The sequence below is a fragment of the Syzygium oleosum genome, unplaced genomic scaffold (assembly GCF_021117445.2).
Source record: "Syzygium oleosum isolate NSW1041296 unplaced genomic scaffold, Sole_v2.1 Sole_v2.22, whole genome shotgun sequence".
In the NCBI taxonomy this organism is placed as follows: domain Eukaryota; kingdom Viridiplantae; phylum Streptophyta; class Magnoliopsida; order Myrtales; family Myrtaceae; genus Syzygium; species Syzygium oleosum.
In genome coordinates, this window is record NW_026607506.1 from 4,725,319 (window position 1) to 4,738,511 (window position 13,193).

At 38.5% G+C, this 13,193-nt stretch overlaps 1 protein-coding gene across 1 annotated transcript; it reads right to left on the bottom strand.

The window, feature by feature from the left end:
* Window positions 1–1,337: 1,337 nt before the first annotated feature.
* On the bottom strand, window positions 1,338–9,003 carry LOC115669853 (wall-associated receptor kinase 2-like). The gene is made up of 3 exons (XM_030590993.2): window positions 8,001–9,003; window positions 4,793–4,915; window positions 1,338–2,672 (listed from the first exon to the last, which is right to left on the bottom strand). The coding sequence occupies exons 1-3, from the start codon at window positions 8,869–8,871 to the stop codon at window positions 1,528–1,530; spliced, it is 2,139 nt and encodes a 712-aa protein (XP_030446853.1). The 5' UTR covers window positions 8,872–9,003; the 3' UTR covers window positions 1,338–1,527.
* Window positions 9,004–13,193: the final 4,190 nt, after the last annotated feature.

Consider the following 13,193-nt stretch of genomic DNA (forward strand, 5'->3'; position numbering starts at 1 on the left):
TACACATGAGAAGAATTACCCCACTTATGATTTGGAGTTAGGAGCGGTTGTGTTTGCTTTGAAAATATTGCGGCATTATTGTGAAAAATGCGAAGTCTTTACAAATCACAAGAGTTAGAAGAATTTTTTTACTCAGAAAAAACTGAACATGAGGTAGAGGATATGGTTAGAACTTCTTAAAGGTTATGACCTATCTATCAAATTACCATTCAGGTAAGGCAAACATAATAATAGCAAATGCCTTAAATCGTAAGTCTTTTGGAAACAAGGCAACTTTGCTCACTTCTCAAAACCTATTCTGGAGGACGCTATGGACGGCGAGGCGGCAGAGAGAGCGAATGGCGCAGTCAATGGAGCCTTCAAGGTCAAGGGCGCAGTGGAGGATGTTGGTGGAGATGACAGCAAGGAAGAAGAGGATGACAAACAAGCAAAGAGAGAGAACAAAGAGACACTGAAGCAAAAGAAACAAGAACAAAGTAAAAAAGTGGGACTCAAAATAGGCCTCACATTTGACTTTAATAATTGTCAGTGGATATAATGTGCTAAAAAGACGTGACCCACAGAAGATAATATAGTCAAAATAGTATTTCAAAGAGTGAATAAGCCAAAAAAAGAGTGGAAAAAGCACATCCCTTAAAGTTATTATCAAGTAATTAAATTCTCCAATTCTTATTTCTTAATCTTACGATCCTCTCCCATAGGTTTGGATCAGAACTTTTTGTTCTTAATGAAATAACTAATAATGTAGATTTCAGAGTCCGATAAGTTTGACTATCACCCCTTATCATATTTATGAGTAATCATATCATGTTTGGAAGATGAGGCATTTTCTGAGTTTTGAATCGGTTTGTCTTTTCCACTCTCACTCCAAATTTAACAACTAACGAGAAAGTAGATTAAATGAACTATAAATTAAGAGAAAGTAATGCAAATTGAGATTTTATTTTTTTGCCATCATATCAAACTAAGATAAAAAATGAAAGAGGAAACGAGTGAAGGTAGATATTTTTGTAGCCTGTAATTCTCTTTTCGGCCAACAATTATTATCCTTTTCTGGAAATGGAAATTATATTAAGATCAATTGGTATATAATTAGGGAAAAGTAAAGACTGAAAATGAATGGAGATTTTTACTTGCCATAAAAGTGAATTGGGATTAGATTAAAGAAAAAAAAAAGATAAAAGGGAGTGAATAGTTTTTTTTCCTGACCTATTATTATTATATGTAAGGGAAAAACGAAAAACAAGAAAAGATAAAGGAAAATAGAGATTATTATAATGTCAAAATGGCCATAAGTCAACTTCCCATAAGTCTACTTCAATGCACAGCTTTACATATATTATATTAAATTCTCACACTTAAACTAGCACAACATATATTATATTAGATTCTCACACTTAAACTAGCACAAATGCTTGCACAAATATAAGTCCAAAGCAAATGGCAAACATAACATTTATTCAGTACACAATCATCCCTAGAAGTCCCTATGGGCAATTACTAGACATGTTACTATAGTAATAAGGATCAGATGCAGGAACATGCGGAATCCATTCCCAGACAGGAAAGACAGCTTGACGTCCCCTGTTGGCTCTCCTCGCCAGTAATTGAAGTCTCGAGGGAAAAGAGATTTTCTACATCCGCTTCGAGTTCGGTCTCTTCATTTTCAACTGTCGAGCTCGGGTTAATTGTGGCGAGTTGCTGAGCCACTTCCCTCATTGCCGGCCTCTTCCTACTGCTTTGGTCCAAGCACTTCACTGCAATCTCAGCAACCCTTCCTGCTCTCTCCATTTCATCTTTACTAGCGGCCTCGAAGTTTATGACATCGGAGAGTGTCTTGTCCTTTACGGAAGAGATGAAACAAGGGATGATATTGATTGGCTCTCCAGACTTAGTAATAGAACTTGTAGGCTTCTTTCCCGTGAGCAACTCCATGAGGACAACTCCAAAGCTGTATACATCACTCTTAATTGTTAGCTTACCAGTGGTTAAATATTCCGGATCGATGTAGCCCAATGTTCCTTCTATTTCAGTGGCTACGATATGACTATGCTCAGGTGATATAAGTACCGAAGTTCCAAAATCAGAGACTTTCACCGAGTAATTTTGATCCAGAAGTATGTTCGCTGATTTGATGTTGCCATGAATGATTGCGTAGGAATGCATATACTTGAGTGCAAGAGCAGCTTCAGCGGCTATTCTGAGCCGGTTTTTCCACAATCTCAAGATGGTTGATGCATTCAAATGGATGTGTTGGAAGAGGGTACCATTCGAAATGTATTCATAAACCAGTAATGGTATTCTAGTCTCCAAACATATGCCATGGAGCTCCACCACATTTTTGTGGTTTACTTGCATCACAGTTTTAAGTTCATGCTGGAATCCCCTCTTTATTAGAGACTTGTACCCATCTTTAGGCTTTTTGACCACGACCTCGGTGTCCCCCGCTATTCTCCCTCTATAGACGGAACCGAAACCGCCCTCGCCGAGCTTATTGCTATCATCATAGTTGTTGGTTGCTTTTGCCAGCTTTGCCTTCGTAAAGATACGAACTCTATGGCATTTCAAGAGCTCTCCTCCATTTTGTCTGAAGTTTATCCTTTTGATTCTCCACTTCCATGTGACCGAGACTAAAGCAACAATAGTTATGCAGAAGACGGGCGCAAGAATCACTGCCAAAGAATATATGTTACTAGATTATTCATTCAAGCATGTAATCCTCATATGCTCCACATTTAATCTATTTTTACATAATCCGCAACCATCACCATTGATTCGGATGGTTAGTCAATCTTTTCAAATATAATTACCCAATTGGATAGTGATAGAAATTGTTTCCATAACAAATGGGTTACCCATATTATGTATCATGTAACAATCCTCATAAAGTCCTTAATTGAAATTTGACCTGTGTCATTATAAAGTGAATATGTAATCGACTGAACTCAATTTAAATACATATTACCAGCGTCTTCTATAACTCCTGCAAACGTCTTTCCTTGATTATAATGAAGATGGTTTGTATCGGAAGAATTTTTTAACCAATTATGCTTCTTATAATTATCACGATTAAATGTTTTTTCGTCCATTCTATTGGAGGAAACTCTAATCGACGGGTTATAAACATATATATTACCTAAATTTATGTTTTGTTAAGTTGGCGTGCAGATAATTTGTATAAAGTATAACCCACCAATCAAAAGCATGATTGAAAGACATTTCCTCTAAGTAGAGATGAAAGAATATGTAACCATTTATTAATTATAAATTGACTATTTCTCTAAAACTAGTTTTCACTAGGGACGGGCAGGGGAAGGGGTTGGGAAGAGGATCACATCCCTCATCCCCGCCCCTTAAAATGAAAGCTTCCCCCATCCCATGCGGGGCATTGCCTTAGAATTAATTTCGTTTTTCCTGAAAAATAACTAATCCATAGATGGCCATTTTGACATTTTTCTTATTTTTATAAGAAAGAATGACCTCATGGGTGAATTTATAAAAAAGGAGTGGCCTCATGGATTGCTTTTATAGAGTCAAACAAATTAGTCAATGTGGGGCAATGGGAAGATGATATAAATGGAAAACAATTGTCCCACATTGCTTACCTAAATATGTAAAACAAATGAGAAAATATATTTTTATACCCCGGGAAAAACTCATACATTCACTGCAAAATCTCAATTAAAACATGCATTATTATTATACTGTGGTCTTCCAGCGTAATCTCAAATTACAAAAGCAATGTAGTGGGATCTGCCACGTGACCCGTAGCGTCACTTCTGTTTACTCTCAAATACACTATTTGTCTATTTCTACTCTTTTTTCTTTCTTTCTTTCTTTTATCTTTTCTGTTTCTCTCTTTCAACAGATAATCAATAGAAGATTTTGTGAGCCATTCAGGGGTGGATACCTAAAAGAAACAATTTTTACCCGAATCTAAACTCAACCAAGACCTGCAAATCTGAATAATAATTACTGTAAAAGGATTAGGCAAAGCAACAACACAATATGAGCCCCAATCAAACACATGGGTGTCATCGTTGAAGGTGAGTTAAGTTTCATGAAATCTGGAAGTCCAACTGAGCTTCATCAATCTTGAAGGTCATCCTTATGCACAAGTTTATAAAGCAATCTCGTTTGGCGTTTTGCCTCAAGAGCCATTATTACCTTCAGCAACTCACAAGAGAAGCCGAGAAAGTTTCGAAATAAATCATCAATCAGACTCAAGAGTCACTAAGCTCTTCTCGTGCTGCTTTTTTGGCCAATATTTTCACAGTTCAGATTTAACAAAGCTCAGCTGCATTGCCTTCTTCAACAATCACCTTCATATGTCATTGGTTAATTCTGTGCTCCATTTTTCCTTTTTCTTTTTCTAGTCCAAAAAGTGCTCACTTTTGCTATAAATTTTAGGGTTTTTTCCTCGTGAAATCTGCAGGTCTAGCTGTTCTTTTTGGCCCAAGATTTGCAGGTTTGGTTAAGAAGGAATTTTCATTTAGATCTGCTGCGTGTCCTCCCATAAATGTAGTTTCAAAGTGTTAGCTTCGGAAAAAAAGGGAAAAAAAAAGATCGAGGAGGGAAGATAAAAAGAAAAACAAAGAAAAGATGTACACAGCTTTAGCCTGGGACTGAATTGGGACACCTGACAGCTTGTGGCTCACTGCTTGTGATTACACAGACTAAGTACAGTATAATAATCCTTAAAACATACACGTCAAACCTACTGCAAAATCAAGAATGGATTGATAGAATATGAACCATCAGGTGACTGACGAGGAGAAATATATGCAATTACCTGCAACAGCTATGGCGGGACGATCATTTTGGCGGTCGTCGCCGTCGCATGTGTAGTTCCCAGGCTGATTCTGGCACTTTCCACGACATGGGTATTTGTGTAGGTCCTTGCACTCATTGATGTCTACATTATGCAGAAGACAAATTGAACCTTTACCTCGGTTAATGGCAAAAACAGAGTGAACAAGTTGGCGCATGGATTATTAGACGGGCAATGCTATCCCATTCAGGTTTTGGTCACGACATATGTCCACTCTCTTTTAAGATATCACCTTTCCCTACTTTCTGTCTTCTCCCCGTCGAATCCGAGCTCAACATTGTCATTGTTCTTTGTCATTGACGGAGATCATCACTTCCTCGAACTCTATGTACGAGACCCGTTGAGGGCACACGAGCTCGGAAAGCATTTTGCATATAGAACTCGTGGAAATCGAGCTTTTGCAATGATGCATGAACACTACGTTGCAAGAGTGAGTCGAGGGGCTGCTATTGCCGTATTATATACCTAGGAAGGAGAAGATTGATCTTTACAAGCATGAGTGAGGTGGATGTGCTAATATGTATGCCTATCACTAAATGAGATGAGCTCGTCAGATCTGTCTATTTAGATGCATTTTAGTACGCGTACCACGTTCAGTGAATATATTTAAGACGGTGGCACAAAGGTTTAAAGGAGAAGGGAAGATTGTAGTCGAAACGTTGGGGATAGAGTCGCTACAAATGATGTTGTGGATGACGTCCGCAAGGTGGTGGCAACGGCCTTGACTTATTCTATTAGGCAAAAAGTTGGAATCTTAGGAGAAATGGGGAAATTACCAAAAAAGTCATAAACCTATTGAATTTGTGTCAATTCAATCCCGAACTTTTTTTTTGGCCAATTGAGTCTTAAACCTTTTGCATTTGTGCCAATTTAGTCCATCCGGCCAATTTTGACCTGAAATCAATGACATGGATGCCGACCGTCCTATGTGGGGGCAACCAACGTTGACGTTGACATTTTTAAATAATATTATAATATTTTTTCTAATTTTTTTTTATTTTTTTATTTTCTTTCTCTCTTTTTTCTTCTTCCCTTCCTTTTTACTTTAGCCGGTCGCCAACAACCGACCAGAGGCGAGAGGCGGTGAGGTCGACCTCACCGGCCACTAGTGAGGCTGACCTTGCCATTGCTGGGCGAGGCCAACTTCGCTGTCACTGGATGAGCCCTCGCTAGACCGGGCTCGCCCTTGTCAAGTGACGGCGAGGTTCGCTAGGCGGAGGGGAGCCTCACTTGCCCCTAGTGAGGCTTGGCCTCGCCCTGCGATGGCGAGGTCGGCCTCGCCCATCGACAGTGAGATTGACCTTGCCGACCCTCGCCTCTGGCCAGTCGCCGAGGTCATGTGACTGGTTGGAGGAAGAAGGAAGGGAAGAAGAAAAAAAATTAAAAAAATATTGAAATATTATTTAAAAAAATGTCTATATCAGCACTGATCGCTCCATGTAGAATAAACAGCATCCATGTCAACGATTTCCAGTCAAAATTGACTGGATGGATTGAATTGGCACAAATTCAAAAGGTTTAGGACTTAATTGGCAAAAAAAAGGTTTAGGACTGAATTGGCACAATTGCAATAGGTTTAAGACTTTTTTTTAGTAATTCTCCCTAGGAGAAACACATGCCCAAGTTCGAATTTATTCGAGCGGGCCTATCACAATTGTTGATCACTTGGATCTCACATTCCACATGCTCAATGCTAGATATAGATTTAGGTCCCAGCAAGATTGCCTAAACTTACATAGACCTCCCATTAAAATTATATGTGGTAGCACATATCAAATAATGAGAAAACACTCTTCCCACTATCACTTTCACTGAACTCACCATCCGCTCCACCACCACCAAGGCCCAGCCATGCCACTACCGTTACCGTCATTGTGACCATTGCATCGCCATCCCCCCCACCATCGAGCCATGACCTCGTTGTCTCCTCGTCGAGATTAATACTCAGGTGAGTTATGGCCACTTCACCACCACCACGCACCATTGCTTCGTCCCTCTTTATGAAACGTTGGCTGGAGTTTTGTCTTCTCCTTAGGAGACCTATAGATAGGGTCTCCTCCGTTAATGGAACAGACTAACAAGCAAATCTCATCTCCTTAATGGCGGAGGAGACGCTCGGGGGCTTGTCACCGTTGAGACGAGGTACAAGACAGACTCGTGAAGAGAGAGAGAGAGAGTCGTCATAGTCGTTGCTTGCAGTGGTGGTGGTACTTTGTTGTCATCTCCGAAGTGGAGGAGCTGTTGCCATGGAGGAGAGGTGTGTGTATTGGTATGGTAGAGAGAGAGAGAGAGAGAGACAGCTGTGGTGGTCTGACGCGCATGAAAGCCGACACTAGGCTTGCCTAAGGTGGTGGGCCAATGACGTGGCGGCGGCAATGTCGAGAGGTGCAAGCCAGAGAGTGGCCGTAGTGGTTGAGGAGAGAGAAAAAGGGTGGCACAAATCAAACGGCAGCTCATTAAGTGTACGTATGGTAACATTTCTGTTACCGGATATAATTTTTATTTAGAAATAATTATTTTTATTTTTATTTTCTAAACGAATTTCTGAGCAGAAGAACACGTTTGGTAATTATATAAATTTTTTATTATTAGAATAGAAAAATAACAGAGAAGTGTTTGGTACGACCCAAAATTTTTTTTGTGATGCACATTTTTTTTAGTTTTTTAATAATTTTATGAGATTTTCTAATTTTTTTGAATTTTTTCTTTTTTGTTTCTCTTCTTTTTTTCCCTCCTTCTTCCTCCTCTACCCGGCCATCGTCGAGGCCCAACGACCGGCTAGAGGAGGAAGAAGAAGGAAGGAAAAAAGAAGAGAAAAAAAAGAAAATGACCCTGTTTCAGAAATTGTTCCTGAGAACAAAAAAGTAGATTTTTTTATATTTTTTGTTTTTATTTCAAATCTATTTCTTGGTCACTTTTCTATTTCGGGGAATAGAAAAATTAACTGACGTACACAGACGGATTTATGTTATTTTTCTGTTCCGGAAAACAAAACGACAGAAAACCAGAGACAGAAACATTATTAAACGCGCCCTAAATGGGTAAATTGGACGAAATCAATGCATAGATATAGTACTCCCCTATCAGGCTCTTGCATGGTGATTAATTAATTAGTTATCCACACAATTCATTCGAGGGCAATAATGCATGAGTCCTATCTGTTCATTACCTTGACACCCGTGGATGCGATCATAGGGATTCCCCTCGTACCCAGCCTTGCAAAAGCAACGATAACCTGATCCATTGGCGAAGTCATGGCAGTAAGTGTTGTTGCTACAGGTATAGCTCGACTGGTTCAACTTGGCCTGTTCGCAAGTCACGTCCCATCCGACCATCCAGTCCAGAACAAGGTCCGCCCTCTTGCCCAAATCCTTGATGCTCGGGAGTGTCCTGTTGGAGATATTGAATGACATTTTGTCCACCACGAAGGCCAGTCCACAGGGGTTGAATTGTGAGACCGACACGTGTCCGTCGATGGAGGAGAGGCTTATGCGGAGCGTCTTGAGCCCCTTGGGAATGGATGCTTGACAGCAACCGTGACCGGAGCAAGTGGTCTCCTTAACGAAGTCGACCTGGTCGCTGCAGTAGGAGATGCAGCCGCTGCGGAACATCCTATCTTTGTCGGACATGAGCGCGTAGGTGTCGCAGCCGAGGACAGTGAGGTTGTTCCGGGTGTCCGACAATCTGTACTGGGGATATGAAGATAGATCGATGACCAGATTATCGCTTGTGTTTGCTGGCTGGGCATTCATCTTGTAGCAGTCGTATAGTTCGGGGAGGCTAACGACCATGGTCGAGTCCCCGACCGAGATCTTGCGTATCGGAATATTCTCTAACAGTAGTTGAGCATGGCTCCCGTTGGTGGTAGTGCAATTGAGCAAAAACTCCATGGAACTCGCACATTGGGGTTCGAGCCCGAACGGATAAGGTACGGTCACGCCACCACACGCGTGTGCACAGTCTCCAGCCACGGTGGGAGCGCCGCCTTGTCGCAACCACCAGGCCACAGCCACCAGTAGAAGCCGATGCACTTCCTTCATTTCCAAAAAACTCTCTCAGACTCTGTTTTTTTTTTTTTTGGCACCTTTGTGCTTCTGCCCTTGTTCACAGAGGGGGATTCAAGTATGAGCCGTTCACACCAACCCACTATATTCACAGGGACAAATTGGTGAAATTAAGTACACTAATGGAGGGCGGAAGGCCTAACTGTGTCATTAGAACAAATTGAAGGACCCGTTTGCATATATGAAGAATTGCAAGACAGAATAAGAAAAAAGACATACATACAAAGGTGTTTTTTCTTTTAATCAAACTGCGGGTGCAAAAGATACTTTACACATGGAAGGCAATGCGCCCAAAATCGTTGTCCTAGTGAAACGAATGGTCACGGGATATGAAAACGAAAACATGATTGTAATGTTAAGGCTGCTTCGCAAACTTTGTTCTATCTTGCATCTAAGAAGTAACAAAGCATATATAGCAATGAGAAATTCTAAATGTACAAAGAAATTCTACCTAAAAATTTTCACTGAATGATATGACAAATTTCAATTGAGTGTTCAAATAAGCATTCAAATAAGAGGGATCCATTCTTTGAATGGCTAGCTTGTTTAAGAAACCAATAAGAAATCGACACATCATTTAATATAAAATTTTAGTATGATTTATCAATACATATAGCATTACTTGTCTAGAAATAGTAGTATTATCAAGAAATTCAAGATGAAGTAAAATGAAAAATAAGAATTATCACCATTTTGAGCAAAGCTTACTTTCTAGTAGTTCCGAACCTCTCGAGCCACACTGGTCACAAGTTCGAAACTTCCTAGTTGCTTGTTGGCCTCGAAAAATCTTAATTTGTTTGCTGCGTATGTTTGACTGTGCCATGATATAGGATTCTCCCGATTGTACTCTCACTATATCGTGGTGAGCCAAAATTGGCTTGCTCAAATTAGCAATAGTTTAAATGTACCATCATGTTATGTGTGTGGAACTTTTATGATAACGCTTAGTGGGAGTTAGTTAATTGCCATTTCCTTCCACTTTACCTATCAAATAATACTATAACAGTAATGCTATTATGATGTACAATAATATATTTTATTTGCACTAGTATACTTGTTGTCAAGATACATAATTGCAAGATGCGAAAAGCTATATCGAAAAAACACGTAGAGTAATTGTAGCATATGCAACCGGTGTAAATAAAATTTTACAGGAATGACTGCATACACCATTGATTTGAAAGTTTGGTAGTAATAATCTTCAAATCAAAGATGGATGAGATTGCTTATGTGAAATTACTTTTATGCTGGCGATATATGATCTATATTTCCAAAAAGATACAGTGAACTGTGCTTGCTTGATGATGTACTATGTAATTTCTGGATAATTAAATGAAGGCACACTTTGTCTTGGGTCTCATGCTTTCAGCAATAAATCGACCACAAGAATGTATGATGCCGCATTATTTTGTAATGTAGTTTGTCATAAATAAATTGTTGACATGGTTTGTAATAGTTTACATTTCTCAGAAAAATGGTAAGTTCAACATGGTCTAAGAACACAAGTCAATTATTTGAATTCAGACACTCTCTCTCAATTTTCTCTTGCTTGTTATTCCTATTATTCTCATATTTTGTCAGTTTTTCCACTCATTAATTATCTAGTTGGAAAATAAGCACGTGTCAACTACATATAAAATTGCTTGTATAGAGAAAATTTTGTAGTTCTGGTGTTCTTATTGGATTTTTTGTTGTGAGTACACAGTGGGAGAAAAGACGCGTAAGACATTGCCCTAAATAAACATATGAAATCTTGTTAATGAGTTCTTGAGAGCTGTGGTGAGGTATACTGTATGGAATGATTTATAGATATTAATACACCTATTACGATAAAAATCAGTGTATAAAATTATCAATATACATCTTTTTCTGTTTGATTACTTAATAAGTGTCATAAGGGTGACCCCTTCTTAATATGTGAAAGCTTATATAATTGCATCACATGCTTTTGCGATCTAAATCTCTAAATTATTAGTAAATACCATATGTAGTAATTACGATCACTTATAGGAGAAAACCCATCTTAGGCAATGAACAAAACAACGATTTTATTTTAATTTTAATTGAATCATCTTAGATTTAACTGTAATTGACTTGCCATCAAAACAAGATATTGCCTTTTTGTTTTAATACAAATAATTCAAACTATCATGCAATTCGCCTGTGCACATGCATCTAGTAAACCTCTGTCACCAGGGAAGTTGGCGAGGTTATGACAGAATATGTCGTATTGAAATTATATGTTTAATTATTCAATTAATAATTCGAGGTTTTAAAACAAAATGATTTGATTAAGAGGAAACTTGCCAACAAATTATTTTAATCATTGAGCCCTCTTTCGGGCAGTCATTTTTTATTTTTATCCATGGCGTATCTCTATCGAGACCAAACTAAATTAACGTGTTTTTATAATTATTTTTTGCGTCAAACTAAAGTAACGTGTTTCACGACAAAAGAAAACATAGAAAACCACCTTTTTATTATCAACCTTTGAGGATACCTTTTCCTTTCCAGTTGGCCTGACCCTGCACCCAAACATTAACAACTTGGTCACGCATGTAGATGAGTCCAGTGGATCTCTAGCGTTGATTTATGTAGGCTCCATATAAGACCGACGTCATCTAACCGCTAAAATTCATTGGGATTTTGTATATTTGGTTCATGCAAGTGAGGCCTGGATGCAGACAAAAACCTCAGGGCCCAAAGCCTGGTAACCACATGATGACGGTGCAAAAAGATTTACAAGTCGTCTCGAAGTCTTTTGTTTTTTTTTTGGGTCCAACCTCGAAGTCTTTTGAAGAGCACTACAAAATGTGGGAGAAAAAGTAATGAAAAGAGAGATTGTGGGATTCCCAAGAAAATAATTATGATCATCCCCCACATAGATTTTTTTTTTTGATGCTCTGGGAACTATTATTTTCTAAAAGAAGTTACTTTTCACGTCTCGAATAGCAAAGATATTGACGTTCTAATATTTGAAAAAAATAGGCCCCTTATATGTATATTAACAAATATCGTGTATTTTTCATGTAGACTGGACATGTACCCATAACCATATTTAGGGTCATACAAAGATGTATTAAAATCATCAAAAACCATAATCTTGCAATAATCTCAAGAATTTTCTAATGATAATGCAGTAGTGTTTGATTAAATGAGATAAGCATCCAAAAGTACCTTTGTAATAGGAGTTCCAAACAAAGGGAAAATTTTTGAAAAAGGGACTTGGTTGATGGTTAATAACGTGTAGTTAAATACATCATTAATTAATAGAAAGATTAATAGTCTAGTCATAGGACAATGTAAAAGCATAAATTTATTATTATTATATTATAGGATCCAAAATAGGATCTCTCTCCCTTTAACCACCAAATTTACGGGAGAAAAGTACAAAAAAAAGTCTTAAACCTATTGTATTGATACCAATTTAGTCATAAAACCTTTCAATTAGACCAATTAAGTCCTAAACATTTTCACGTTTTGCAAACTAAGTCCATTCGACCAATTTTTGCTGGAAATTGTTGACATAGACGTTGGTCGTCCTACTTAGGACAGCCGGCGCTGACGAGGATAATTTTTTTTATAATTTTTTTATTACTTTTTTTGTTTTTTCCTTTTTCTTTTCTTTCCTTCCCTTTTCATTACCAACTGTGGGCGGGCGCAAGGGTGTTGTGGCCCTCGCCGGCCACAGACAAGGGCGTCGGGCCCTCACCTAGATCCAGGCAAGTGCCGACACCCTTATTAAAGAAACATCTCCGGGTGATTTTGATGATTTCCAAACTATACGTAGTATAATATTTACTATGATATTTGTAGATTTTCATGACAATTATTAAGGACTACATGATGTCCATGGTGTGATCCATTGGGAGAAAATCGCAAGGTATTCTTATACGTTTTTGTCACGACCTAAAATTTAGGTGTCAACGGTTTTTTTGTAAACAGCACCAACGGACCTAAAGATTAGCTGCTAACAATGTTTGTGTCAATGCTGAGAAATATAATTTCCATGGTGATGTTTGTACAACGACCATATGAAGAGGTTCTTTGGCTCATAAATATAGTCGTTGTTGAGTGAATGTGCATAGCAGAAAAAACCATAAGTCCATAGAGAATCAGAGAACATGCAGTCTGACAAACTTGCCAGAAGCTGCAATAATAGGATAGCAGCAAAAGCTATGTTCGGGTAGCCTGCAAATGTTCAGGAACATGACTATATAGGCAGTTCTATCTTTGGATAGCAGCATCAACAGTAACTCTAACGGCTCCTTGCTTCTCCAAATCATCTCCAAGGGGAA